At 39.8% G+C, this 26420-nt stretch overlaps 1 protein-coding gene across 1 annotated transcript in view; it reads right to left on the bottom strand.

Annotated features, from left to right (window-relative positions):
• IPCEF1 (interaction protein for cytohesin exchange factors 1) overlaps positions 1–21023 on the bottom strand; it is a 42978-nt gene extending 21955 nt beyond the window's left edge. The window contains exons 1-7 of the mRNA XM_059467666.1: positions 21008–21023; positions 17277–17477; positions 16445–16614; positions 8737–8810; positions 7521–7592; positions 4507–4568; positions 1200–1288 (exon numbers count right to left, since the gene is read on the bottom strand). Of these exons, the coding sequence (XP_059323649.1) occupies positions 1200–1288; positions 4507–4568; positions 7521–7592; positions 8737–8810; positions 16445–16614; positions 17277–17477; positions 21008–21023 (684 nt within the window). The remainder of the gene's footprint in view (positions 1–1199; positions 1289–4506; positions 4569–7520; positions 7593–8736; positions 8811–16444; positions 16615–17276; positions 17478–21007) is intronic.
• Positions 21024–26420: the final 5397 nt, after the last annotated feature.

Genomic DNA, 26420 nt, shown 5'->3' with positions numbered 1-26420 from the left:
ACCAGCCCAAACCAGATCACTCTTTTCTAAACAGAGAATTAAGTAAATTTGACTTTCCATCTTAGTGGGAAAAATTTTAAAAATTAAAAATGTAGTGACAAAAGACTCTCACCAGGCTGCTCTATAGTTTCCAAAGCATGATATGAACAATCTGTTTACTCCAAAACCGCCGCCCCAATGCCTGTTGCTAGCTCCAGGAAAACTTACAGGTTACAAACATCTAGGGATTGCCTCTGCTACTTGCAACAGCTCTTCCTGACTTCTACTACAAATTAAACTTTTCTTTTAAAGGCTGCAAAGAGAGGAAAGAAAAACCACCCTAAACCTACTAGCGAAGCTACCTGTCATAGCAAATTAACAACTTTTCTTTCTTTACTTAAAAAAACAAAATGGAAAAACTTTTTAAAAATTTGAAGATTTTTTTTAAAAACCCATTTAAATCACATCTAAGGGCAATGAGATCACTGGGAAAAACAATTATATAGAAACAAGATTAATAGAGCAAGAACTAGATAATAATTAGGCAAGCCAACTTGATTAGACTCATGAGGGTTCATAGCGCTTATTTTAATTTATGAAATGAAGTGAGGCAGGAAGGAATATTCTGGGACAATATGCTACATAGATTTTGGAAGAATGTCTATTATCTTTTTTCATAGTCTATTTTTCAGAGGTAGAAGAAAAAAAACAGATTTTTATCTCTGTGTGAAGAGGCCTCTTTCCCTTCACTTCACTGCCACATAAGCAGTTTCAGCTTCAGCAGTCTTAAAAACAGCCCACTCAAATATATAAATATGAAGCTGTTAGATATGCTACTAAGGTCACAAAAAGAGAGAGGTTTCAGGATGGATTAAAAAAAAGAGAGAGAACAGTATGAAAAAACAGCTTATAGCAGTGTGTTAAAAATCTTGTAAAGAAAAGACAGAGCTTGTGTATGAGGTAGAATGACACCTTCCTTTCTCGAGCAAGATAAATGGGAAGGAGCTGATCTTTTGCAGTGCACAGCTCCCTGTGGTGCCGGATGTGCCAGCTGTGAGCTCTGCCACGGGGCAGGCAGTCTGTGCATGAAGGTTTCACAGGAACACAGCAGGGACATGTCCAGACAGTGTTTTAGGTTATTCCTACAGGTCCACAACCCCAGGAGGGGTTTGTTTCAACCTGCTTGCAACAATAAACAAGGTAATAACTGGAACACTTACCGAAGGAGGAGGTGGGGTCTGGACTGTGTAGGGTGGAGGTGGCATGTCTGTTATTTCTGGGTCGTCATGCTCACTTTCACTGTAGCATTCTGAGGTAGACATGGAAAATGAGCAAAAATAAAGAGTTAGACAAACATATTAATCTTTGCAGCACTGTGGCAACCAAAGATCGCCAAGTAGGGTGTTCTGGATTTAGGACTATACTTTAACAAGTCAGTGTCTCCTAATCCACTTGTAGTCTTATAGTAATGCTGGAGGGCTGCAATTTTGGAATAAAAAGATTGTTCATATCATGTTTTGGAAACTATAGAGCAACCTTGTGAGAATCTTGTGTCACTTATGGTGTCTCATGTAGACACACTATACAGCATGGCAGAACATATGAAGAAGTAATACCAAAAGTAAACACAGTACTCTAGGAATACCCAAGGAAAACCCTACTTGTGTCTCTCTCTCCTCTCTCTCTTTTTTTTTTTTTTTTTTTTTTTTTTTTGGTAACAAACTCGTAGGAGTTTGAACTCATTGACATGTGGCAGAGGCAGTCATCCTGTTATTTCTTTCAACTATCCGTGTAGCAGGTGAAAATATTTTCCACAAATGTGTTTAAAGGTGGATTAAATGAAGTGATAATCATGGATAAAATGAGACACAGAAAAAGGGAGGCAGAATGTTGCTGGTTCTTATGCCCAGGACCTGGCAATAGTAAACATTGGACAAGATCATAGTAAACATTGTCCCCACTGAGCTGGGGACGTGGGAGTTTGCAAAGACAAAGTCAGAGGCAGATGAGGACAACTTGAGTGCCAAGGGTCACAGAACAGAGGCTGCCCCTGTGGTGTCCATGGGATCCAGGGCTGCCCTTTGCTGGCCACAAACCTCAGCAGCCTGTGCTGTCCCAGAGCTTCTGTCCAGCTCTGCCCCGGAGAACAGGGATTGCTTAAGTCCAGCTCTGATTCCTCATCAGAGCTTGACTTCAGGAGCTCACACTACTAGAGAGCAGTTTGTTAGCATGGTCTCTGGACAGTCACCTGAAATTATTACATCTAAAATTAACTTATTTAATACCCACACGCTTTATTTTTCTGCATGTGATTCTGGGGGGAGGATGGGTGTTAACAAGCACAGAGTGAGGGGAATAAAGTTGTAAGAGAGAAGAATTTTGTGCATGAGAGAGAATTTTCTAACATATTAACAAAGAGAAACTTAAAGGAGTTTTTTTCTCCCTGTATTCTTTGCAGAACTGTAGGGTTTTGAATAGCATAGATGCTGTTCCGTTTACTGGAAATATATACTGGCACATCTAAGCATAAAGAACTGAAACTGGCTGCAATAAGGCCTATATCAAATTCTAAGACTCTACTAATGCCTTTTTGAGTAATTCAGTAACAAGCTATGCTTTCTACAGCTCCCCTTTTAGGCACACAGAAAAACTGAAAGAGACTCAACAGCTGTTTCTGATACTCTAAACAGGGGAGTGTGTTAAAATGCACAGAAAGTATCTGAATACACAAGAAATGCCACAAAAAGAGCCAATATTCTGAAGAATTGTGTGATACAGAGAGGAGGAACTGGTCAGCAGGAACAGAAGTGACTGTGGGTAGTGACAGTGTTTTAATGAAACATAGCAATGTTTCTGTAAGGATGTGTCCACCCAGGCACCAGTGGGTGCTGCACCCACACTGAAGGCAGCTGCTGGAGCACCAGTGACAAAACATGCATGGAAAGAAAGGAGGTGTTTGACACTGGAATCAGAAGGCCTTTTCCTGAGGGGGAAATGGGTGACTGTCCTTAAAGCTGAAGAAATATTGGCTATATTATGCTGTTGCAAAGTTATTAGATAACCTGTTGCAGAGGTTATTGAGTGGATTATTTTTATGTTTTTAATATTAAAATTGGTGGAATAACTCATTTTTTATTGCTTCATAATTCTTGATTCAACCAATACCACCAGTGTCACATTTTATGGAGGTTTTAAAAAATTGATTTAATGTAAAAATTTTTTGCCATTCCTACTTTCCATTGAACTCTTCCCTTCATGAAAAGATAGACAATATATTTGCAGACTTCCTTCCTCAGTACAAGCATCTTGCAGTTCTTGCTACAAAACCTAGCATTCAATATAGCCCTTTATCCTAAAGTGTTTTGATAAAGGTGGCTTCAAACAGGATACAGGCAGGAAGAATTAGATGGTGTGGAAGTTAACAAGTTTCCTGACAAGAAACAAGTGTGAACTAAAAACAAAGAAACTGATGAGACTTGCTGAATTCTCCAGAAATCAGCAGCATCAGTGTTTATCAACCCCAAAGCTGCTTTTAATAGTAGAGCACAAATGGAGCCAGATCAAATTAATCAATAATGTAATGACATGTCCCAAGCCTGGACATAAACCACAATCTTGAATTTTGTGGTAGAGCAGAAGGGATGCAGAGAGGAACTTCATTCCTTAGACAAAACAGGCTGCATCACCTCAGTGTTCATACAACTGCAAATACCAGCAGCTTCTTCTTTATAATGACAGCTCCTTCACAAGCTCAGCAATTCCAGAAAGGGCACTGGGTACCAATATTCTAAAAATGGAGACTTAAAAGCCCAGATATTCCTCACATATTCCCCAGGTTAGAGTCCTTCCCTGGTTTGGTAACATAATGTTACTCAGAGCACTTCTCATTCTAAACCAGCCCCTCTGCCCAGATTTGTGATTTGAGTGCTGGTATCCTCCTACCAAAGAGTTATATTAGGTCGATGTGCAAATTAAGACAGTAAATAAATTGTTTAGGACTTATAGAGTTTTTCATTCCATAATGAACTTGGGCTTGGCTCCAAAACAAGTTGTAGGCTCCGGAATAGCAGTACCACCCCCTCATCCCCCAGCATTGCAATTATTGAAAGCCCCCAGACTGGAGGACGCAGTAGGGATGGGTCTGCAGAGCACAAGGTGTCCCTGGGCCTGCAGCTGCCATGCTGCAGCACAGCTCCTGTAACACAACTCACCAGCTCAAAACCCAGAGCAGCACAGCTGGTCCTCTCCATGCTTGGTAGGCTTAGCAAGCCAGCAAAGTGCCAGAAAGTAGTTACACAGCTCTCCCAAGATCACCTAGTATGTCTCACTCACACTGTTTCTCACCATTTTTTCTTTTCCTGTGGTTACTCTGTGTCGTGACAATGCGGTTTCTCTGAGCTCAGGCAGGAGGCAGACCCAAGATAACAGTTCAAAAGAAAGAAAATAGCTGGCAAAAATAAAAAAAATTGGCCAAGCAAAAACTGTGAACACAATGTAGCTACACACTGAAACCAGTTAGGAGCATACCTTCCTCATTCTTCCTGTTTGGTGCCTGAGGGTCTACAGCCATTCCCAGCTTACTTAGCCACCTGTGTTTGAAACAGAGGGAACACAGATTCAGGGACACTCACATGCTCTTCAGACTGAATTTTGCTCCTTTCAGTTGTTTTCTACATCACCATATCTGCTTTCATTAGCCTGACAACTAAATGTCAAAGTTTCTATTTCTTAGATAATCTTTTAGAAAGGCATCAGTTACCTCTGTTTTAATATTCCCTGCAGTGAATAGGATAAGTTGCCTGGGACATTTTCCCTTGATACTGAAAAAAAGTCATCATACTGGTGACCCTGGAGTCACATTTGTGTAAGCTAAAGAAAAAGTCTTTGTGCTGTAACTCCATGTCAGTGCATTAGTCCAGCTGTTGAGATGTCATCTTTCACCCGAGATGAAGAAACAGGCATGGGAGCCTCAGAGGATGATGTCCGATGGCCTGGCCAAAATTATCGCTGCACAGTCTGCACCACTTGAAAGCAAACTTTTTGATCATAACATATCACATATTTCAACTTGCTATGTACTTTTGGTTTTTGTGAGTCTCACTTCCTGTGTTGGTTTACGCTATAATTGGGGTGTTTTTCACTTATCTTCCTTGGTGGCTGCATTCTTCTGGTGCTAGAAACATTCCCTAGTCATACTTTTTGTATATTATGTTTACCTGTAGGTCATTCAGATCAATCCACATTTAAAGTAACTAACAACCGAAAAGGCTCAAGCTTTTACAATTAAAAGTCAAGGCCCATATAGAGAAAGTATGAAGGGCAGGAATTCATTACTGGAAAAAAAACATTTTTTTTTTTTATTTTGGTTCTACTAAAGCAACAGGGAATTTGCTAGTAAGATCAGCACCAAAGTAACTGCACTTTTAAACTTCAGTATGAGCAACAGAGCCACAAATAAATCAGAAAAACAAAGTTTCATTTCTATAAGAGTGGTCCATTGATTATTTTTAACAACCAATCCTAACGAAAATTTTTTTTAAATGAAAATCCACCTTAACAAGGAAAAGATTTGCTAAAAAAAATCTAGGACTTCATTAATGATGAGGGCAGACAAGTCACTAATAACTATGTACAACTGGCCAACTAAATGCATGCAGCTAGTCAGCATGACTTTACTTTTCATGTGTGCATGGCAATAGAAAATACATGATAAATTAGTGAAACAAATGACTTTGTTAATAAATCCACTGTTGATTTAATAGAGATATATGTACAGGTATGTGCATATGTCGATATATGCACAAAGAGTTACAAAAGGTCATGATCCATCAAGCATTTCTGCACACCAGGAACTCGACACACACGAATGCTCCAGTGAGTTCAGTGGAACCATTCACACGTGCATTTGCAGGACTGGAGCCAAGAGAACAGATGTCTTTTAGTCTGTTTCGACATATGCGTGAGTATGCGTGTACTTTATGTATTAAATGCATGTATTTTGTACTTTGCCAAGGAAAACATCATCAGTTGCAGCAGTAGGGGGTTAGTACAGCATAGAGCAGGCTGCTCTAACACTAGGCTACCTATCTGTAAGCCAAAATGAAATTTAATCAAGAAGTGGAATTTGAACAAAATCGTTCCAGGGGCATAAGAGCTGAGACACCTGCTTAGATTTCAATCACTGACTCACAGGAGACTAAGCATTTTTCATATGAGAATTTCCAGCTGGGCTCCAAACTGGCTGTTAGCACTTACTAATATCCTCCATTAGCTCTAGTTTTCCTTCTCCAGACATCCTTCCATCTCTTCTCTCTTAACTAGGGTTACCCTCTCTACTGAAATATTCCTGTCCAGCTGTCCCTCATTCTCAGTCATCCACATACAATCTGGCTCAGGATCTTGTCGCTCCATTCAGGAGCTCTGGTGGGAAGTGCAGGAGCAACAAAATGCATGGTTGTCTCCCCACCAGAATGCTCTATGCTGCTCCAACTTGCAAAGGGCAATAGATTCTTTAAATCTATATTTACTTGTAGGCATCTGTAGAGTACAGATTTATTAATACATATCTAGGGACATACACTACTGTAATATTGTACATTTCTGTACCTATAGAACTTTCAGAAGGTCACACACATTCTCTCAACCTCTCTCTTTTTCTATTGTGGCAAATATGTATGAGGTCTCTCATTTATAGAGGGAATGAGTAGTCATTGCCCTGTGAAAAATCACACAAAGGTCACCAGTAGAGCCATGATGAAAATCCTGACCCGACTATTGCAGGAGCTCTCTTCCCATTTAAATTGCACTTCTTTGTATCCAGTATTTGGCCATTTAATGCAATAGCATAGAGAAAAGACTGCAGTCTGAAGTAAAAAGGGCAAAGATATGAGATATATCTCAATCAGCCAAATGTGGATTAGTAGAAAATAATATCTTTTTGATAGCTCAGTGGTTTCTAAAATGGCAGTATTCATATCCATTTTTACTTCTCCCATTGTGAACTATTTGGTTGTTAATCTTCTGGACCATTTGTGGAAAGAAAATTTCTGACCTGCCATGAGAATCATTCAACTACAGCACAGTTTGATGCTGAAGTTAATGCTAATTTACATAAAGGAAACAGACCTTTCTATCCCTCTAACCCTCCCAGTTAGCTGATACAATAGTCTGAAATCAGAAACTGTTATATTCTAGTCCCAGATCACTTCTGGGACTTTTCTCTCTCTTTCTTTTCTCCCCTCACTTCTTCCCAGGTGCTGTACTTGCTATCAAATCTTAACACCACTCTAACAGAAAGGGATTTATACCAGCAAATGCTGGGAAGATTAGCACCAAAATTGGGCTAATTAAGCGATTCTGATTTCAATCATAATTAGTGAACAAAGAGCAATAGTTTTCTTCCATTCAGTGACCAGAAAAATTAGACTCAGTAATTCCCCAAATAACTATGTCAACGACTGCTTGACAGTGAAAGAATGAACTTTCAAAGGGTGCTCTCAGGCATGAGACAGGATGAAACACGACCAGTCGCTCCTACTTACGTGTTCATTTCCAGAACATTTTCTGCCGCAAAATAAAATGTCTTGATCTGTGGGTGGCTGATCTTAATAGCACTTTAGGGAAAGAAAAAGATAAGAGATATGAAGAAAAATAGTTTCCATAAGAAAGAAAAAATAATAGCTGAATGAATTATTTAAAATATTTATTCACTCCACTGTATTAATCCAGATTAGCTTGTCCATCAATGCAGCTCTTTCTTTAAAACTCTAGTCTATTTTTAGCTCATTTCCTAGGCCACACACTATTCAGAGAGTATAAACTACAGGAACTGAGGAAAGGAATAAAGAATAAAACAAAGTCTTCCATTATTTCATTACATAACTTTGCTGCCTTCTCATACTGCAAATACTATGTGCAATTTTGCTTTCTCCAGCTCTGAGATGCAAAGCGAACTTGAAAAATGCTGGAAGAAAACACCAGTAGTGACCCAAGACATGGAACAGCTTCCATGTGCTGTGGTCAATCAGGCTGTGACCTCCAAAGCATGGAAAACTGATGGCTGAGGGAAGGGACATGTGACGCAGTAAAATCACAAGCAGCACACAGTGGGTGAACAGTGACTGGCTCTTCTAACTTCTCCATCTGAAGAACGAAGATTTTTTTCTTGAGGGACACTATTAAAACCATGCTGCACTTTATAACTTTGAACAACAGCAACACCCCTCCCAACCTTTGAAGTGTACTCAGAAGCAGCTGGAAGTCAGTTCTGCAGATGGAGTTTGGAGACAATATTTTTGAATGGGCACCCTGCTAAAGAAAGTATTTATTCTCTGCACAATCAAAGGCCTCAAGTACAGCCCAAGCTCAGTTGCACCACAGCAGCCTAAATAATAGTTCAGGCTTGGAGGTATGCAGCATTACTTGCACCACTGCTGACCTCCTCAACTAAGAGGGGGATCTGAGAATTACAGTCTAGTCATAAATAGCAAATGAAAAAAAAAGGAAAAGAAAGCCTTTGGCACACTCATCTCTCATCTGTTCTTTTTTTATTTGTGGTTTTAGCAAAGCACATCTGGCAGAGATTTTTCAAAAAAATGTTTTTGCAATATGGTTTTCTTTCAGTAGCTCAATTAATATCTCATTATTTATACAACACATTGTATAAATAATGTGTTGTTCATTGTCAAAGACTACTGAGGCTCACTCCTTGCAATCTTGTAAAAATCATGCAAAACTGGGAACAAGAGATAAACTTACTGCTTTTTTTTGCATTCAATTGCTCGATCCACACTGAAGTCTGGAAGTCTTATAAATCCTTCTGCTTTTTCAGCCTTCCATAAAAGAAAAAAAAATAATTGAATATCACCACATCAACCAACTGGTAAACTAGTAGACTCCAATGCTGAATAATATTTAACACGCAAGTGCTTGTTTTTGACAGCTTTTTATACTGTGAAAATATATGCTCATCACCATGGGGACAGATTAACGCCTGATGGAATATTTCTATACCAGCAAATCTGGGGTGCAAGTGGCAGAGTGTAAGCATAGATTTTGTTGCCTAGCAAGGATGAACAAGGGTTATATCACCTGTTCAGGTCTAGATGGCACCTACAGTCTCAAAGGTGGGTTTGTGCCATGACAGCATGTGTGTATCTTACACAAACATGACCGATGTAGAGCTGAAAAATACAGCTCAGAAGTGCCCCAATATGATTCTAAGTAGAAATGGAGAAGGGTGTCCCCTGTGTAATTGTAGCATGGACCATTTTGCAGGGTGACCTGTACACGAGCAAGGCAGAGGCAATGCAGGCGGCTCCCATCCCACACAGCTGAGTTCTGTGGTTAAACACTGCAGACTCAGAGCGCTTTGGTCACCCAACTATCACTAACCCCAGAAATTTGCAGGCATGGTGCAAGAGGTAGCAATATCCAGGCAGATATTTAAATTTACATTTTCAGCACCCTGTTTATACCGTCAGCCCTTTCTGCATGCCAGGAGCTTTACTGAGCATTGACGTCTCTGCTCTCAGTCAGCAGGACTCTGAGTCAGAGCTGAGAAACTGAAGTGACAAGCCTCAAACTCCTGTTTGTGCTGCCTGAAACTGAAACATTTGAGGCAGAAACATCTTCCTTGCTACATCCATCTACATACACCTGGTCATCTGCAATGATGTTAGGAGTCCCTCTAAGATGAAGTGAATATATAATGTCGACAAAAGTCTGTAGGACAAAATGTCAGGAAAAAACCTACTTTCCAAAACACAGAGTGCTCGTTCCTGAATTACATTTTTGCTGCTCCCAGCCATTGCTAGTAGACACATTAAAATTCTGAAAATGTACACTGAGTTAAAGCAGATAAAATACACACAACAATTACAAAGGCAGAGGATAAATGAAGATGAGTGACAGTATCTCAAGTCTCATTATGCATGAATATGATCAGACTATAAAAAGATGTTCATCAAGACAAGTCTTTGAGCTTTAATGCTTGAAAGTATGAATCTCCAAGAACTGAAATGTTGACACAGAATGGTTACTTCAGTGGGTGGCTTCCCCGCACATCTGCATATCTGCTCTTTGGTATACAGTAAATCATGGACTAACCATCATTCCTGTCATTTACATGTATTAAACATTCATGTGAGAAGTTTATATTTCACATCATCACTAATAAATGGTTTTGCTGCTCCAAGATGCAGACACAGCACCAGTGGAAGGGGTTTTTCTTATTTTCTTTCAGTAAAGGAGAAAAAAAAAAAATTTTTACATCTGGGCTGAAAAAGTTTCATTTTGTAATATTTGTATGAAAAAGTGCTTATTAGCTACTTGGGCTTTTAACACTTTCTGATTGTATTTGTATCTGTAAAACTTGTTTAGTGATTAGCTTGGGGAGCTTTTGTTTCCATTACACAGGTTGGAATTTCATGAGCCTAAAGTCATTGAGCAAAAATGACAACTAACTAAGCCTAGTATTACCATTCCAGATCCATAGTATATTAAATATATAAGGATGAGAAAATAAACACTGGGAGTAATGAAGGAGCACTATTCCTGGGCTGTACTGTACTAAGAGTAGAGATTGTATTATCCAGCATTTTTTTCCAAAAAGATGATCACTTACTAGATCTGGAACACCAAAATTCCTGTTTAGTTCCCAAGACCAATCTGAGAACACCGTGAACCAAACTCAAAAAAGCTGTCCACGAGGTACAACGATCACTATTGCACACACTGCTGGATGAGAAATGCATACAAAGCCAGTTGCTTCTCTGTAGTAGGAATCCATACTCCCAGTTTAAGAAAAAGTTATCCACGAGACTCTGGGTGAAGGAATATACCCAGGTACCCATGCAGCAATAAATCCATGGCCTGAGCTGGGTAAACCATCAGGTGAGTGAGTGGCTGACTCAGGTCTGGGACAGGCTTGGCCTTTCTTCCATGTTCTGTCTGCAGTTACAGCTCAACCAATTCCATCTATCAGTGCAGTGACCATTGGTCTAGACTGTATCCTATAAACAGTTTAGAGTGCTGCAAAGGCATTTCTGAGGGGATTAAGCCCATGAAATGCCATTGGATAAATCACTCCTTCTACTGTCAATGTACAAAAGTATTTGAGTGTTTGGATTTTGTATTGGACTAGTGAATTGCCAGCACCCCACAAGCCAGTGTGGAGACACTGACCTGGAACACTCCCACCCATGCTGAAATGGAATCGGACTTGAATCACTGACTTAATCCATCAGCAATTTAGATTAGATTAAAATAGATTCCTCTATCTAAATTAGGGGAGCTCCCTCTAAATTACTAATGACTATAGGTCTGTAGGCCTTGATTTCAGTACCTTAATTTTAACAATTTGTACAGCAGAGAAACCCCCTATTTCTTATGCAGTATTTGGCCTGTTCCAGTTGGTAAAAGGTTACGTTCTCACATACACATTCTCTCTAAATACATTCAGAATTTATACTAATTCTGTCTGTGATTTCATATTTGTTCATTTAAAGAAAAATTCATGTTTCATTTTATGTATTAGTGAAATACACTATTTGTACACATCTAAAACAGGCCATCTATGTAACAGAAAAGAGGGGTTTGATGGGTATGTAGCTTCATAATTATCAGGGAAAAAAGGAAGGAAAAAAGAAAAAGAAGTCACAAAAAATCTTAAGGGTGTTATTTCAGTCAGCAAATAGAATTCCAAATAAATCCTAGGAACAGAACATGTGGAAGTCATCTTTTCAGTCATTCTTAGGATAAAAATGTCATTTAAAAACATTTAAAGCATATAGAAATCCTAAGTGCTTTCTTTCTTTCTTACAAAATGTTATCCCTAACACGACTTTAGCATGCTATTATTTAACTCACACGTTTCATTCAAGATTCCTTCAGATTTTGATGTGAAGCTGTAAAATAGCCCTAAAAACTCAGATACAAAGAACCTTGACCTATTTTCTACTTAATCAGGATGTTTAAAAGAATAAGCTGTTATCTCTTTTGGGTTTTATGGAGGTTAGACTAACACAAATCTGTGTTTTTGCTATTCCAAGTTGTAGAAAAATGATTTCATTAATAACAAGTGTGAAAATTCTTGTGGCAAAAAAGAAAGTAGCCATTTTTCCACAGGAAAAGCCTTGCACTCAGAAAAGAAAAGAAATTATTTATGAAACACAATGCATGAAAGAGGCTAATGTCCTTTTGAGTTTGCCTCAATATGTTATCTAAATGTTGTGGCTTTAGGAGATTTAGTAAGTCATTTAAAGTGAGTGCAATGTTGCAGCAAGATTTTAAAACATAGTGCTAGAAAATGAAATATCTTGTTATTGTGGAAGAGCTCCAATCTGCAAATCAGGGTAGTCCTCATGGCTTCATCAGTGTTTCAGCACTGCCCCCAGAAGATGCTTTGGATGTTGGAGGAGCAGTTCAGCATTTTAGTCTTTTTTTCTCTCTGCCAAGTACACCAATGAGGCATCCTATAGAACTGGGAATAATTTGGGTAAGATATTGGGCCATAGGTCCCCAAGCCTCTCAGCGCAATCAGCTGACATCAATGACTTTTTCTCATCCACATAAGCAGCTATTACAACTCAAAGGTAAAATATTTTTCTTTTAAAAGACTGTAATTATACAGCTTCCAGCAAAGCTGTTGGAGTGAGGACCAATTCAAATACAGTGAATGAGGAAAAAAATAAAAGTTCAAAGATAAATAGTGACAGCAGATCACAGCCTGCATCTCTTTAATTTTATATTTACATTTCTTTTCAGCTGTATCCCCATGACAACCACCATTAAGACATTCCACAAAAATTTATTTCAACTCTATTTGGAAAACCAGTCAAGCTACCTAAAGACCCACCAGACAGAGGCATTCAGTCCTTTGTCCTATGCCAGCCAACACTATCCAACACAGTCGAAACAAGCCCAGAAAGCCAGGAGCCTGGGATTCCACGTGACAATCCTCCCCCACCACCCCTCTTCCTATGTAGGAGCACTAATTCCCTCTGGAGTTTCAGTATGAGAATTGAAACAGATAAAGGGTCAGGCAGGATCACTAACTGTGCTATTTAAACACTTGTCTTCAAGGCAGCTGCCTACAGAGAGCAGTACTAAAAAAAAAAAAAACCAAAAAAAAAACAACAGAAAAACAACACTAATGAAGAGCAGTTGTCCAAGGAGTTGGATGTTCTTGAATGCACCCAGAAATTCTGACTGCCCAGATATATTTTCTGACATGTCCTGTGTTTTCATTGCAAAACCAGCCCTTCCGTGCTTCCTCCTAGTCCAAGCAGCTTCCCCTGCCCAGACTGGGAGTGCTTCCGTGCTGCAAAGAGAAGTTTACTTGTCTCATGTTTTATAGAAAGAAGAAGGTTGTGCGGGAAGAGGTTCCAGGGCAGCCTACCCAAGCCTGCTGAAACCACTGGGCCTTGACCTCAGCTAGCTCATCGAAAATTTATTCAGATTTGCTTGTGTTCTCTGGCTTTCTTTCAGTGAAGGAGAAGCTTGACTCTTAGGGTGTCTGATCCGCTATTGGTCACCCATTTATTTTTTACTCTTTTGAGCTGTGGCATTCACAAAATATTTTACATTAAATTGAAGGAAATATCAGCTGAAAATTCTCACAAGTGTCCTATGTAATGTATCCAAATCTGCCTCTCATGAGAGACCCAGAATCAGAGTAGCTTGAAGAAAAATTAAGCTAGACTGACAGATATATCCAGACTTCAGAGGCACATGAAGACAAACTTGACCAAGAAGATGATACGCAGATGAGGTTATCTACTCAAAGCCAGGATAATGCACATTCCCATACAAATTCCACCCACTCTCTATTTTCTCCATCTCCATTAGAAAAAAGGTCCAGCACCCTGTTGCTATGCTACAGTTGCCAGTGTCTGCTTTTCACACAGCCACAAACAAACCAAGCTCATTTCTCACCAGAGCCAAGCAGGTCAAGCAGAGCTACACGCAACCAGTGTGCCCCAGTCCCTTTGACATCAGCCCCAGTCTTTCATCACCACCTTTGACATCAGCCCCTGTAAAAGGGCCCATCTCAGGAAGCCTCAGGCACGTGAGAAGCAGGACTCCTGTTTCAACAGAACTTGAGACTGTCACCTTGTACAGCCCCTTGGGACCAAGGATTAACTTCACTGAAGATAGTGGAAGTGCAGGCAGTCCTAATGCCAGGGACTTGTCACGCAAGCAAGAGCATGTGTCACTGCTATGTCTCTTTCAACAATCTAGAAGTGAGAATATCTGGCTCTAATTGATCCCACATACAACTCTGAGCATGCCTCTGCTCTCAAGAATTTAAGAGAGCAGGCCTTAGCAAAGATCACCTCTCCTCCTTTCCAAACCCCACAGTTACAGACATTCTGAAAACACTGATTGAACCTATAGTTACTTAGAGGCTGCACTTTAAGCTGCCCAAAGAAACTTTGAGTTTTTACCATAAAATAGTGTGTGAGAGTTGGCAGAAGTTGCAAGCAAAGAGGTGCTACTGGCTATCATGCTTAAAGCACAACTGTGATAGGTGAGAACTCAGGGCTGACACAAGACAACGGTATTTTGAAGCCACATTAGCTCTTCAGAGGAAACGAAATAAACTGGAATGAGGCTGACTCTTATTTTCAGCCTTATTCTTTTGGGGACAGTCAGTGACAGTCAGGAATTAGGCATGGACTAAAAGGGTAAGTGCCATCTAGGAGCACAGGAACCAGCATGATCATGGTTTTTCTGGATCTCAGGAGTGGAATTTAAGCAGGCCAGAAAAACTGAAGGAAGTGGAGGAATTTGCACCTCTCCCCCATCACTCTTTTCTTCCCAGAGGCAATTTTTTCCTAGTCTTGCATTTTTTATTTCCTCTCATCTTGGTTACTCCTTAGGATTATTCCTTTGTGATATTTTCTGTGTCTAAAAAGTCATGTCAGCCAGCCAGCTAACATTTCTTAAAGCTTGGCCAGAAGTACAACTGCAAACAGATTTATAAAAGCCAATAAGGTTTTGCAAGGTATTACTGCTGCTTATTGGTATTATTGCCTCCCCATGTCTTTCAAGTAGAGATATTGTAAGCATAAGGAAAAAAGTGCCTTTTCAAAACTTTTTTTCCACAACATTTCTATTTGTTTTCTTTCTATTTTGCATGTATTTGACATAGTCTTGAAAGCAATCCATATCAGACTACCACAACATCATAAAAAACAACAGCCCAAGACTAGCAGAGTTGCTTTCCTTTACCCCAAGAAGAAATAGTTAATATCATCTTGAAGTACCAGTCAAAGTTTTTATTTGGATTTAAAAAAGCAAACAGAAAAAATATCTCACACACACACACAAGCAAAAAACCACCCCACAAAAAATACTAGCACTATACTCACAACAGAAGGGAGAATGTGAATTAGTCTACATGAGTAAAGCTTTGTTTAGGGTATGAGGAGTTTTTTAAATGGCTTAAACTATTGTATTTTTTTCCTGAAACAGCTAGCAAAAATGTTGATGGGGATTGCTGCAGTGTAAATAAACAAGTGAAAATCATCCAGATCATTGCCTTTGATATTTTTTAAAATGCTCTAATAATTAATAAGGGTTCCTTCAACCTTTCATTCTTTGCTGTGCCTGTGACATACTGATTTCCAGAGCAGCTGTGTTGCATTTAAGGCACCTCATGCCCATCCACAATTCAACACTGAAGCTGCTGACTTTCAAACAATGTTTTTGCTGGCATACTATAATTCTCTTCTCACCCTAATTCTTAGATCTGTCACCCCATCATTTGAATGTGATAAGAGTTTTTTAAAGGTAGCAGCGCCAGACCGCAAAGTGAAGGGAATAACTATATCTGAATCTTCCTAGGATGGGCAAAACATCCTCTCTGCCCAATCAAACAAGCCCAGAGTAAAGCCAACTGCCCTCTACTATTTGAAAAGAAAAGAAAGAAAAAAAAAAAGGAAAGAAAAAAAAGAGGACAAATAAATTTAAATAGGAAAAAAATAGAAGAAAAAAGAAAAATAAACTAAGAAGACAGAAGAAGACAAACAGAATAATCTCAGTGTGGAAGGGGATGGAAAGAGAGATAGGAGAGACATTTCTGAAAATTAAATTAATAGGAAGTGAAAAAGCATTCCTGTTTTGAGTTTTGAAAAATGTTTGCAAATTGTCTGTACCCAGGAAAACATTTCTCAAGTTCAAATGCCACCAGAGCCCTTAAAGAAGAGCTCTTAACATGGTGAAACTGACAGCAAGTTAACATTTCACAAGTACCTGCTGAACTAGAAACCACATAGCTTTCTGCATGTTTCAAATTCATATAGACACTTCTCAGATCACAGGAAGTGCCAGGGCTGAGAAATAAACCCAGTTATTTGTACTTCTCCAGCGAGCACCTAAATTGTGACCCCAGGTTCCCCTCTGTCCGTGCCAGCAGATTCTGTTTGTCTGGCACCCGGAGCTGCCTGCACACCGTACTCACCAGCTGACTGCTGTACCAATACAGCGATGACTCCTTTAGCACACACCAGAACTTTTTCCATTTGTTGCCAATGAAAGCTCCTTTTTCCTTCTTTTTGTAGAGCCATCCTTGGCAATCGGCTTGCCCCAGCTCTTTGCACGATATCCTCCGTCGGCTCATTATAAAGAACCCTGTACCATTAAAAATACAGTGTTGTGCTTGCTTAAAACTGCATTACCAGGAAAGATGTTGCTGCCAATTAAGGATATCATCCTCACTTAGGAACCTCAGCAAGTCATCCAAGCATGTCTTAAATTATACTTAGAAGTAATTCAGTTTTATAATGGCTGTGACAGTAACACAATTTCATTTGAAAGGCTTGCTGATGTTCAGAAATTAAACAGTAAGCTATAGATAATGCTGATACTAATTAATGCTAAGATAACACGAGTTTTTGTAAATTAAAAATACAGCCTTTGATCCTTTTAAGAGAAGCATGCATATATTTTCCCTCACACAGCTGCACTGAAAATGATACATCTATTTAAGTCAGCTAGAGAAAACTATTATGCCAAATACATGAAAACCACTAGTGTGTATGTCTGTGCAGGCAGCTGATTCTACCTTGCTGATTTACAGCTTTGATTCAATTAACATACCACAAGGATTTAGTCCAAAGGAACAGCCCGTTGTCATTTTTCTCAGAATCGGTGTAAAAATCAGTGGAGTTAAAAAGCAGATTTTCACCAAATGAGTAGCAGTACAAAATCCTCACCCTCCCAAGAATAAGACATACAAAAAAAATAACAAAAGAGGAATCCAGGAGAGAAAAGAAAAAACAATCTCTCATTACCTTGACTTTTCTTTTTTGCCTTCTGACGCAAAGGAACCTGTAAGAAATGCAGGAAGGAAAGAAAAGAGGAAATTTCAGATTGTGTTGCAACATTTGTGTAGAAAGGGGAGGGGGAAGCTAGAGAAGGACGTGGTGGTGATGCTGGTGGTATATGCACGATGGAAACACATAACCCACTCACTGCTGAAGGGACGTTAGCAGCTGAAGCAAAAAACGTGTTAATTAAAATTGATGTATATCTAGTTGAGCAAGAGCAAACACAACCCTATTACACGTGTCTATCTACTCCTGCTTCCTGTTTCACATCCACAGACAGCTTCTACTTTGCTGTGTTTGCCCAAATTGTAGTTAAAAAATAGAAGTTAAAACTCCAGCATTTTAATGCTTCATTAGGCTCCATAAGGAGGATTTACAAACATAGGGAGATTAAAATACATGCCAGATGACTGATAGTAATTTAGCTCATTCTAAGAAATTCTGAAAAAGAAAAAAAAATACTATCTTCACTTTTGCCTTTTTTTATTTAATGTAGAACATATATTTTTTCCCTATTAAATAGTTTCATAATATTTTCTAAGGAAAAACAATCACACAAAATATATGGAAATTTTAGTCACCTCAAAAATAACACAATTGAATTTATTTACACATTTGCAGTCTACATATTTAATCCTGCATAAACACATAGAAAATGAAACTAAAAGAGAAGACCACAGAACAAAAAAGGAGGCAATTGAAAATGGAAGCTATGGCTTTTAGAGTAAATTCTCCCCAGACAGACCGGCTGGTTGTGTGATTGCGGACAAAGTACTTGACTTCTCTTTGCCTCAACCTTTCCTTCTCTAGTGTGGGAACTAAAGCACTCACTTTTTTCTATTTTTAGGAAGGGTTTGAAGCCCCCAGATGACAAATGCAGCATAAAGAGAGGTATGATTTAATATGCTGGCCACAATGTTGCTATGCAAAGCCGCCAGCTACCTGATCCGCTGCAGAGCTACGCTATGAACATCCCTAATGTAGCCCCTCCGCCTCGCCAGACAGCTTCTCAGGAAAACAAAACCCCATTTCATATCCCCCTTGAAAAATTTGATGGCTCTTCTCACAGGCACGTTAAAGGTGAGTAAAGCTAGACCATCTGCAGGTTGACAGGAGAGCCCACTGTCACCAGCATTTACAAGAGCTACAACTTTCTGAAGCGGGGATCTGTGCAGCGTGTAGCACAGAGCACAGAGCCGTGCCTCGCACTCCTGTGCTTATCTGGTGCCTGTTTGACATGACCTGAACAACATTCTTATGGGAGGCTTTACCAGGCATGAATAATCCCAGGCTCCTGCCTAAACACTGAGTATTCTTTTTTCCCTTTTTCACTTATTGTTTTTTTTTATTATTCTACCACTGCCTCTCTCTCTCAGACTATTCTCCATGACAACACACAAAGAAAAGCAATAAGAAAACACATCAGCTCTATTAGAGACTCTGCTCTTTCCCCATCCTTTTCATGTCTTCACTCCAAAGAAACTTATGCCCTATTTAGGACACGTGGAAATAATGTATGTCCTCGGGGAATCAATGGGTCATACAAACTAATTGCTTTCTTTCAGAGCTATCCAAAATGATAATAAGGAAAACAAGTATGAATCAGGTCTGCTGGCCCAAAAACTATGTGTTAGAGCAACATCACATCTTTGCTATGGCACTACATTGGGGTCGTTTAATCTCTAACAAATATAAAATCATAAAAAAGGAGCAATTCTGAGGCAGGATGTGGCTCTCTCTACACAACTGAGGAGGAAGTAATCTTTCCACCAACCTGGCTGATGATCTAAAAAAAAAATAGCGTGGTGTCTTGCTCATGTGTCAGGAAAGAGTTTGTACCCATGTTATGTAAGACATCTGTTGGGCCCACTGTATATCAGACTGAGGCAAAAACTGATCACCTAGTAAGAGCTTGGGCTAGCTAAAATAATTTACAAATTTACGTGTCTTTTTCTGCTGCAATGATGGTATCCTGCTGCAAGTTGATGGGGGTGATGAATCAACCCTCCTTTCTTCATATATTGTGGGAGGAGTTGGGAAATTAATGGTGGAAGGAAGAGCAGTTTCTCTACAGCCAGAACTGTATTTAGTTTGCCTGGATAAAATCAGTGATAAATCTCTAACAAAATAATTGATGAATGATTTTTTTTTAAATTAAGATACATTTCTCATTATCTTTCCAAATATTCCTGAAAATTGAGGCAAATTTTCAACAAATTAACATTAAGCCTGGAATTCTGCAACTTCTGATTGTGTTTCAGTGCTGTTCAGAAACTCAGCTTCATTCTATAAAAAAATATGTGTTCTGCTCCACACAAGAGAAAGCTCTTATCCCCAAATGCAGCAATAAAATGCAGCATGATTCACAAAATTGCCTTCTCAAATTTTGTTGATCTATAAACAAATAGAAACAACCTCTTTCTCCAAAGCATAGTGTTTGGAGTCAGATAGGTACTTTATGAAATAAACAAACAGTTTTCAGTAAAACTGCTTTCATCTCAAACCAATAGAAAACTTATATTTAAATGAACCTACCACAAAATTCATAAAATGTCTCTCTAGCACAGTTTGGATTCAATTTTCCATGAGAATACAACACATTAGCAAGTCTCCAGTGGCAAAACTTTTTTCAAGAAGTGAATTAAAGTTTCCTTCACTGAAAACTCTTTTATAAAAAAGTCAATAATCTTTCATATCAGTGGACCTGGGTCAACATTGATTAAAAGACACTTTTAAGTTTCACTTTTCTAGAGATTCTTACCAGCACAGAGCAAAGAGAAAACTGTGGAAGGCAGAGTTGTTACCAATAAAACAAGGGGTACAAGAGGAGTTTCAGATGTGAATATTCTGTAACTAGCAAACATAGCCACTGAATAATCTGAAACTAAACCAAAAGTCATGATTTTGCTTTTAACAATGCTGGATATTTTCCTATAATTTTAAATTTCCTAATGGGAAGTGATTTATTTCATTAGCACAAGACCAACTGAACAGATAAGAACATCAGATGTTCTTCTATTTCTTCTTGCCAAGGGAAATGTGAGAGTAGTAGCTCTCAGAAAGCTCTGGGATAACTGCAAAACCTACACTTTTGTGCAAGACTGGTAATACAGAGTAGGTTTCAATTATTTTGGTAGTCTCTGGTTTGGTAAGGACTGAACAGGATGGGCTAGTGATCCTGCAGAACTCCACAGATTCTATTACTCCTGCACTTGGCAAACACACCAGGAGCCTGTAAAACTGTGCATAGTTCATTTCCACTTCTGTGCCAGGCAGGCTCCAGTGATGAGCAAAAATGTGTGAGAGAAGTGACAACTTCAGCAGAGGCTTCTGTCAGTTCAGGTGTCCTTTTTTTCCACAGAATCACAGTATGATTAAGACTGAAGGAACTTCAGGAGGTCATCTAAGTCCACTCTCCACCTGCAACTGGTTTTCCAGGACTGTTTCTGCTGGCTTTTGCATTTCACTGAGCATAGGGACACTCCAGTCTCTCTGGGCAACCTGTGACAGTGCCTAGTCATCCTCACAGTAAAAAAGGTTTCCTGATGTTCAGAGGGAACCTGCTGTGTTTTGGTTTGTGTGCATCACTTCTTGTGTGCACCACTTTCAGTGGTGTCATTGGGCACCACTGAAAAGAATCATAGAATCGTTAAGGTTGGAAAAGACCTTTACAATCATTGAGTCCGACCACCAACTTAGCACCACCACCATGTTGGCCATTAAACCACGTCCTCTTTTTGGATCCTCCCTTCAGGTATTTATGCACATGGCTAAGAGCTCCCCTGAGCCCGTTTTCCAAGGTAAACAGTACCAGTTCACTCAGTCTTTCCTCACATCTTCAATACTACAGTCCCTTAATTATTCTTCTGGCCCTTCATTGGGCCTCTTCAGTGTATCATGTGTCTCTTATATTGAGAAAGCACTCCTGTGGTGGCTTCAGCAGCACTGAATAAATTATGACCTCCTTTGATCTGCTGGCAATTCTTTGTCTGATGTAGCCAAAGACACCATTTACCTTCTTTGCAGCATGGGCACATTGTTGGTTCATGATGTCCACCAAGATTCCCAAGCCATTCTCTGCAAAGCTACTTTCCAGCTCTATGGCCCTCAGCACATACTGGTTTCCCCTAGCAGTATCTTTTGTCCTCAAAAGGAATAACAACAGGGCATAGAAGTCAGAGGGCTGCACAGGCTTTGGCAGACTCTGGACAGCATCCTGGACCCTGGTCCCTCGCAGGCAGCAAACATCTCTGGATGGCTGGTCAGGCCTACAGGTGGGTCCTTTGTCCCTTGCAGCAGGGAGTCACACACTTAGGGTCTCACCTTTTCTTCCTGGCAGACCTGCATGGTTTACACTCAAGTGAAACACGTCATTTTCTAGGGGACAGATCTAGCTCCTCTTCAATTATGAAGGCAGTCAACTTGTTCTTAGATGAGGCAGGAGCGTCCTCTTTATACAAGAAGTCATCAACTTCCATCCTTCCAATTCTCCAGTGATATTTTTTACTTTGATAGAGGGCATAGACACTGCCTGCTTCTCTGCTGCAGGTGGGGACTGGTGGCCTTCGCGCTGTTGTGTCTCAGACAAGACCCTATCTCTCTCTTCCACTTTCTCTGATGCTGCACAGTTTGCATGCTTCCTCCAGAACCTCCTCCACTTCCCAGCACAGCTCCTCCAAGATGGCCTGCAGGGCTGAGCGACATCACCCTCAGCCTCAGGCCTCAGTGACACCCACTGAAGTGTGGGACTTGGAGAGCTGCAGCCACTCCTTGTGGAAGCCTCTGCCCTAGCAGGGACAGCTGTTTCTACACCTTCTGGGGAAACTGCCCTGTTTCCAGCATGTCTAAGACTGCTGCAGCCGCACAGTTTGAATGGAGGCCCCCATATTTCACTCCTTCTTCACACCCAGCTGCACAACCCGATGGCTCTGTTGGCTGCTCTCAGGGCAGATCCCTCCCAACACCAGTTAAAGGACTCTTGACCCTTCCTAGTCAGAGGGAGCTGCATCAAAGGCTCCAGGAGTCCTGGGTCAGGGGCAGCCTGCAAACTCCCCAGGAATAAAAATGGGATGAAATAGGGATATGAGACTGTTTCAAGGGAAAGAAAAAAAAAGTCTACATGGAAAAGCAGGGGCATTGGGCTAATACTAAAAAACAGGCTTCATGTCTCATGAAGTTTGACTCACAATGTTGAGTGTGAGAAGGCACCAAAGGCAGCTATGATCAACAGATATATTCTACAGAGCTGTATTTTCTTTAAGCTTCCCAAGGGTTAGACTGTGTGGCTAAGAAAATCCTTTGCTGAGCTCATGTATCTTAGGTTACAGTTATCTCACCCACTGAGGGGTAGGATTTGGAAGTGAGGGCACCCCTAGCATCAGGCACATGCAGTAGATTTCAGTTTATCCTTATAGCAGAAGTGGGGCAACCTCTCTTCTTGGGCTGGCCCATTAGAAAGATCCTGTTTGGATATTAATGCTGTTGTGCATCTTTTATGCTGTTCATGGTCTTTGTGACTAAAAAGATATAATTGAAGTAATATCATGATGAGGAGAGATGTTATGGCCAATAATTTCAACATGTGACCTCTTCAGACGATCAATAACTCTGTCATAGCTTCAAGTATACTTACAAGAATATTGCCATCAGCTTCCATGAATGGTTTCAAAGGTCAATGGAAAAGCTGTTAAAAGAGAAAATTTTGTGTACTTAAGCTCTGTATTATATTTTCATATAACATAAGTCTTGTCAGTAGAGTAAAAAAAATGCTTTCAAACATTTTGTCTTTCTAACTCTACCCTCTGACTTCTCCCAACCCCTAAAAAGAAATTTTCCAAAGACAATCCTATATTATATAAACTGATTTTACTGATTTAGAAATCAACAAGCAGTAAGTAACATTAACTCAAAAGTATCTAAGCTTATTTTCATGAAATAAACAGAACAAAGCTCATAGGCCAGAAGGTTGCTTTTTGTTTGGTTGTGATAGGTTTTGGAGTTGGGTGGGAATGGAGGTTTTTGGGGTTTTCAGAGGAAATGCAAGAGAGAGAATAAATAAATAAAATTGGGAGTGAATTTTTTTGGTTCATTTTGGTCTTTAGTCTGAAAGAAATCTATAGGACTTGGATTCCTGCTTTGGTTAAGTAATTCCCAGCATTTTCTGGGAGTAAAAATGAAGTAACCTTCTGGTTCTCCTGAATGGGATGAGACCTCATATTGGAATACTCATTTTATAACGAGTTGAAATTTTCTTTTCTGGAGACCAAAATCAGTGCAGTCCAACAGCAGACACTGGGTTCTGTTTCCCAAAGACACCAGGTTAGTAGGTATCCATTTAGGTGGCAGATGAGGTGATTTCACTCGGTTAACACAAACCCTTGTCCAGTTTCCCGTGTGATTTTCCTTTGGTTGGTAGAATGGGCAGATGATGAATTGGTGCAGTACAAGATGAATGAAAACATACCAATGTTTTGGTGCCAGCAAAGTTCCTATAAAACTCACCCCTCTGCTTGTGAAAGAATCATGGAGGAAAATGGGAGAGGAAACAAAACCCTGCTGAAGCAAGCAAGAAGGGATTTCCAGAAATAGAGCCACACTTCAGAGGAATTTCTAACAAGAACATTTTCCTGTTACTAGAACCAGTTATTTAAGCTATGTGCCACTCCTCATACATAATATTTGTCTTGGTTTGAAAATAAAATCTTAAAAAAGAAAATAAAAACCCACCTACTGGCTTCCAGCAATTTCAAACCAAAAATAGAAAGACAAACAAATACATGTTTTTCTGGCTGCCAGCCGTTTCTGTTCAAAAGTAGAAAGAAGCACTTTCTATAAGTAGCTCAAGTTGAAGCAATATCATGATGAGGAGAGATGTTAAGGCCAATAATTTCAAGGATGTTTAGAAATCATAGCTAGTACAAACAAGCAGAGGAAACACCTTGAGTTATACAAGTAAATTAACACTGAGCCTCAAATACAGAGCAAGAAAGAAAGAGAATAACAGACCATATCACAGTAATTATTGCAACATGGCCTTTTTCCTGTCATTCCTTAATTTCATGTGTGCCTTGGGTTTGGGGAGGAACTGCACACAGTCTGAATCACACAGCACCAGGAGCAAGGGGAGAAGCATTAGTTAACTGGCAAGGCAATGTTTCCTACTGTGTGCTTTGTGCCAAAGGACTTGAAATGGAATTCAGCTAACCCTTCTCTGTGACTTTAACTCAGACATTTGTTTAGTTTCCAGAACTGGACAAGCAGTTTTGAGCCAGCACCCAGTGTTCAAAAGCAGCATTGACTTCTGTCCCATTCCAGTTAAAGGATATAATTTATAGTACCCTGTGTAATGAAAGATACTTTAAAAATCACACAGTCACTGCAGAAATAAGTCTTAGACATTTAACCTGAGTTTGTTTCTCCTAAGAAAGTCCAATCTGAGTGAGATTACTTACTCCATGAAAAGGCATTAGGATTTTTTATATCCACTCAAGCGTACTCAACTGTTTCAAAACTTACACTGCAGAAAGGCTGCTTGTCTCTGCACTAGAGCAAAAGAAGTGATGTTTTTCAATTTTGTGCAGGTTTACTGTGGGAAAACTGTCCTTCTAAGCAGTCAGGTGAATTACAGCCAGAGCTGGACAAATGTGGCCACTCAAATAGAGCCAATCCACCTTACTGGATGGCCCAGCATGACTCTGCAGGGGCTGTCTCTGGGAACCACAGCCCCCTGCCCCCAGTAAACCCCTCACACAGGCTGCAGTTGGGATCTCATGATGGACAGTGTCCTCACTTTTCCCTCTGAGTGCTGGTAGTGGTCACTCCATGGCAGCCCAGGGGCATGCTCAGGGCTGGCAGCTCGGCCAACAGAAAGGCTTCAGGGGCCACAAAAGCGACACCTGAGCCTTCATCATCAGGAAGGGGTGCTGACTCCTAGCTGGAGTAGCTGCAGCAGGAGAAGACTCAGCCCATTTCACAGCACTCACAGCCTGAAGACCTGTGTGCATCCGTGTATTGAATGGAACGGAATTTGAAGTGGAATGTCACCCTGAAAGGCGTGTGTGGGATTCTAGCCCTCTTCCCAAAACTCTCCTCTTGCAACAAGATAAATTCTAGGAACAGAAGGAGAGGAAAACCCTCCAGCCTATGGATTAAGGTACCCACATGGAAGACTTGTAACAGGATTGCAGTCTGATGTAATGGATGCTCAATTTGCTAAAATTAAAATGTGGAACAAATCAAATAGAGAAAATTAAACATGGTAAATGCTCTTCCACTTCAGATGGCTTCAGAAACAGTAAAGCAAACTTGAATCTCATTTTATGGAAGCTAAACTGCAATGGATGTACTCAATAAAAGCAAAGGGGATGGATTTATATTATCAGTTTGTAAACCATAACTATATTTCTTTGGCTTTTCTAGGAGTTATCTGAACCACTTGATTTTATTTCAGTATGAATTGAATACAATGTCAAATGTGGTTTCAGTTAAAAGATCTCCAAATCAAGTTCTTGAGGGCTTTTTAAATTTTGGTTGAACAACTAAACATTAGGTATATGTGTGCATAGTTTTATTAGTCTCACTTCATCTTTGCTTTTTCAAGAATAGTAATGAACAAGTAGGTATGTGAGCAATAAGCTGATGCAACAAACATGGAAATGTGACGGTGTCTTATCAGAAATATCTTGCAATAATAGGTAGAGGTAGTCTATTTGACTCATCATCTCGCCTAAAATATATAGAAATATCTATAAAGATCAAATTTAATTTGAAAGCGTGGGGGAAAAGAAAAAAAATCCAAAAAGAATACTGAGGTTCCAATGACTCTAATTGCAAAAATCAATCTTAATTCATTAGTAATATTCCTCTTGGGAAAGTCAAAATCCACAAGGCCTTATGCTGTCTCTTGCCAATTACAAGCTACAGTGAGTATGTCAATCTGCAATGATTAGGGCATAAGCCTGCCAGACATGCCTTCCAGGCATCACTCAGATGACATTCAGAGTGGACATATGCCTTCCTGCTTCTGAGCAAAATATTTGATATATGCAACATGACTCAGACTATTTGCGTCACAGAAGCACCCAAAATGTGCATAGCTAAGCTCCTGTT

This window comes from Ammospiza nelsoni, chromosome 3 (assembly GCF_027579445.1).
Source record: "Ammospiza nelsoni isolate bAmmNel1 chromosome 3, bAmmNel1.pri, whole genome shotgun sequence".
In the NCBI taxonomy this organism is placed as follows: Eukaryota; Metazoa; Chordata; class Aves; order Passeriformes; family Passerellidae; genus Ammospiza; species Ammospiza nelsoni.
This window is presented reverse-complemented; position numbering and strand designations above follow the sequence as displayed.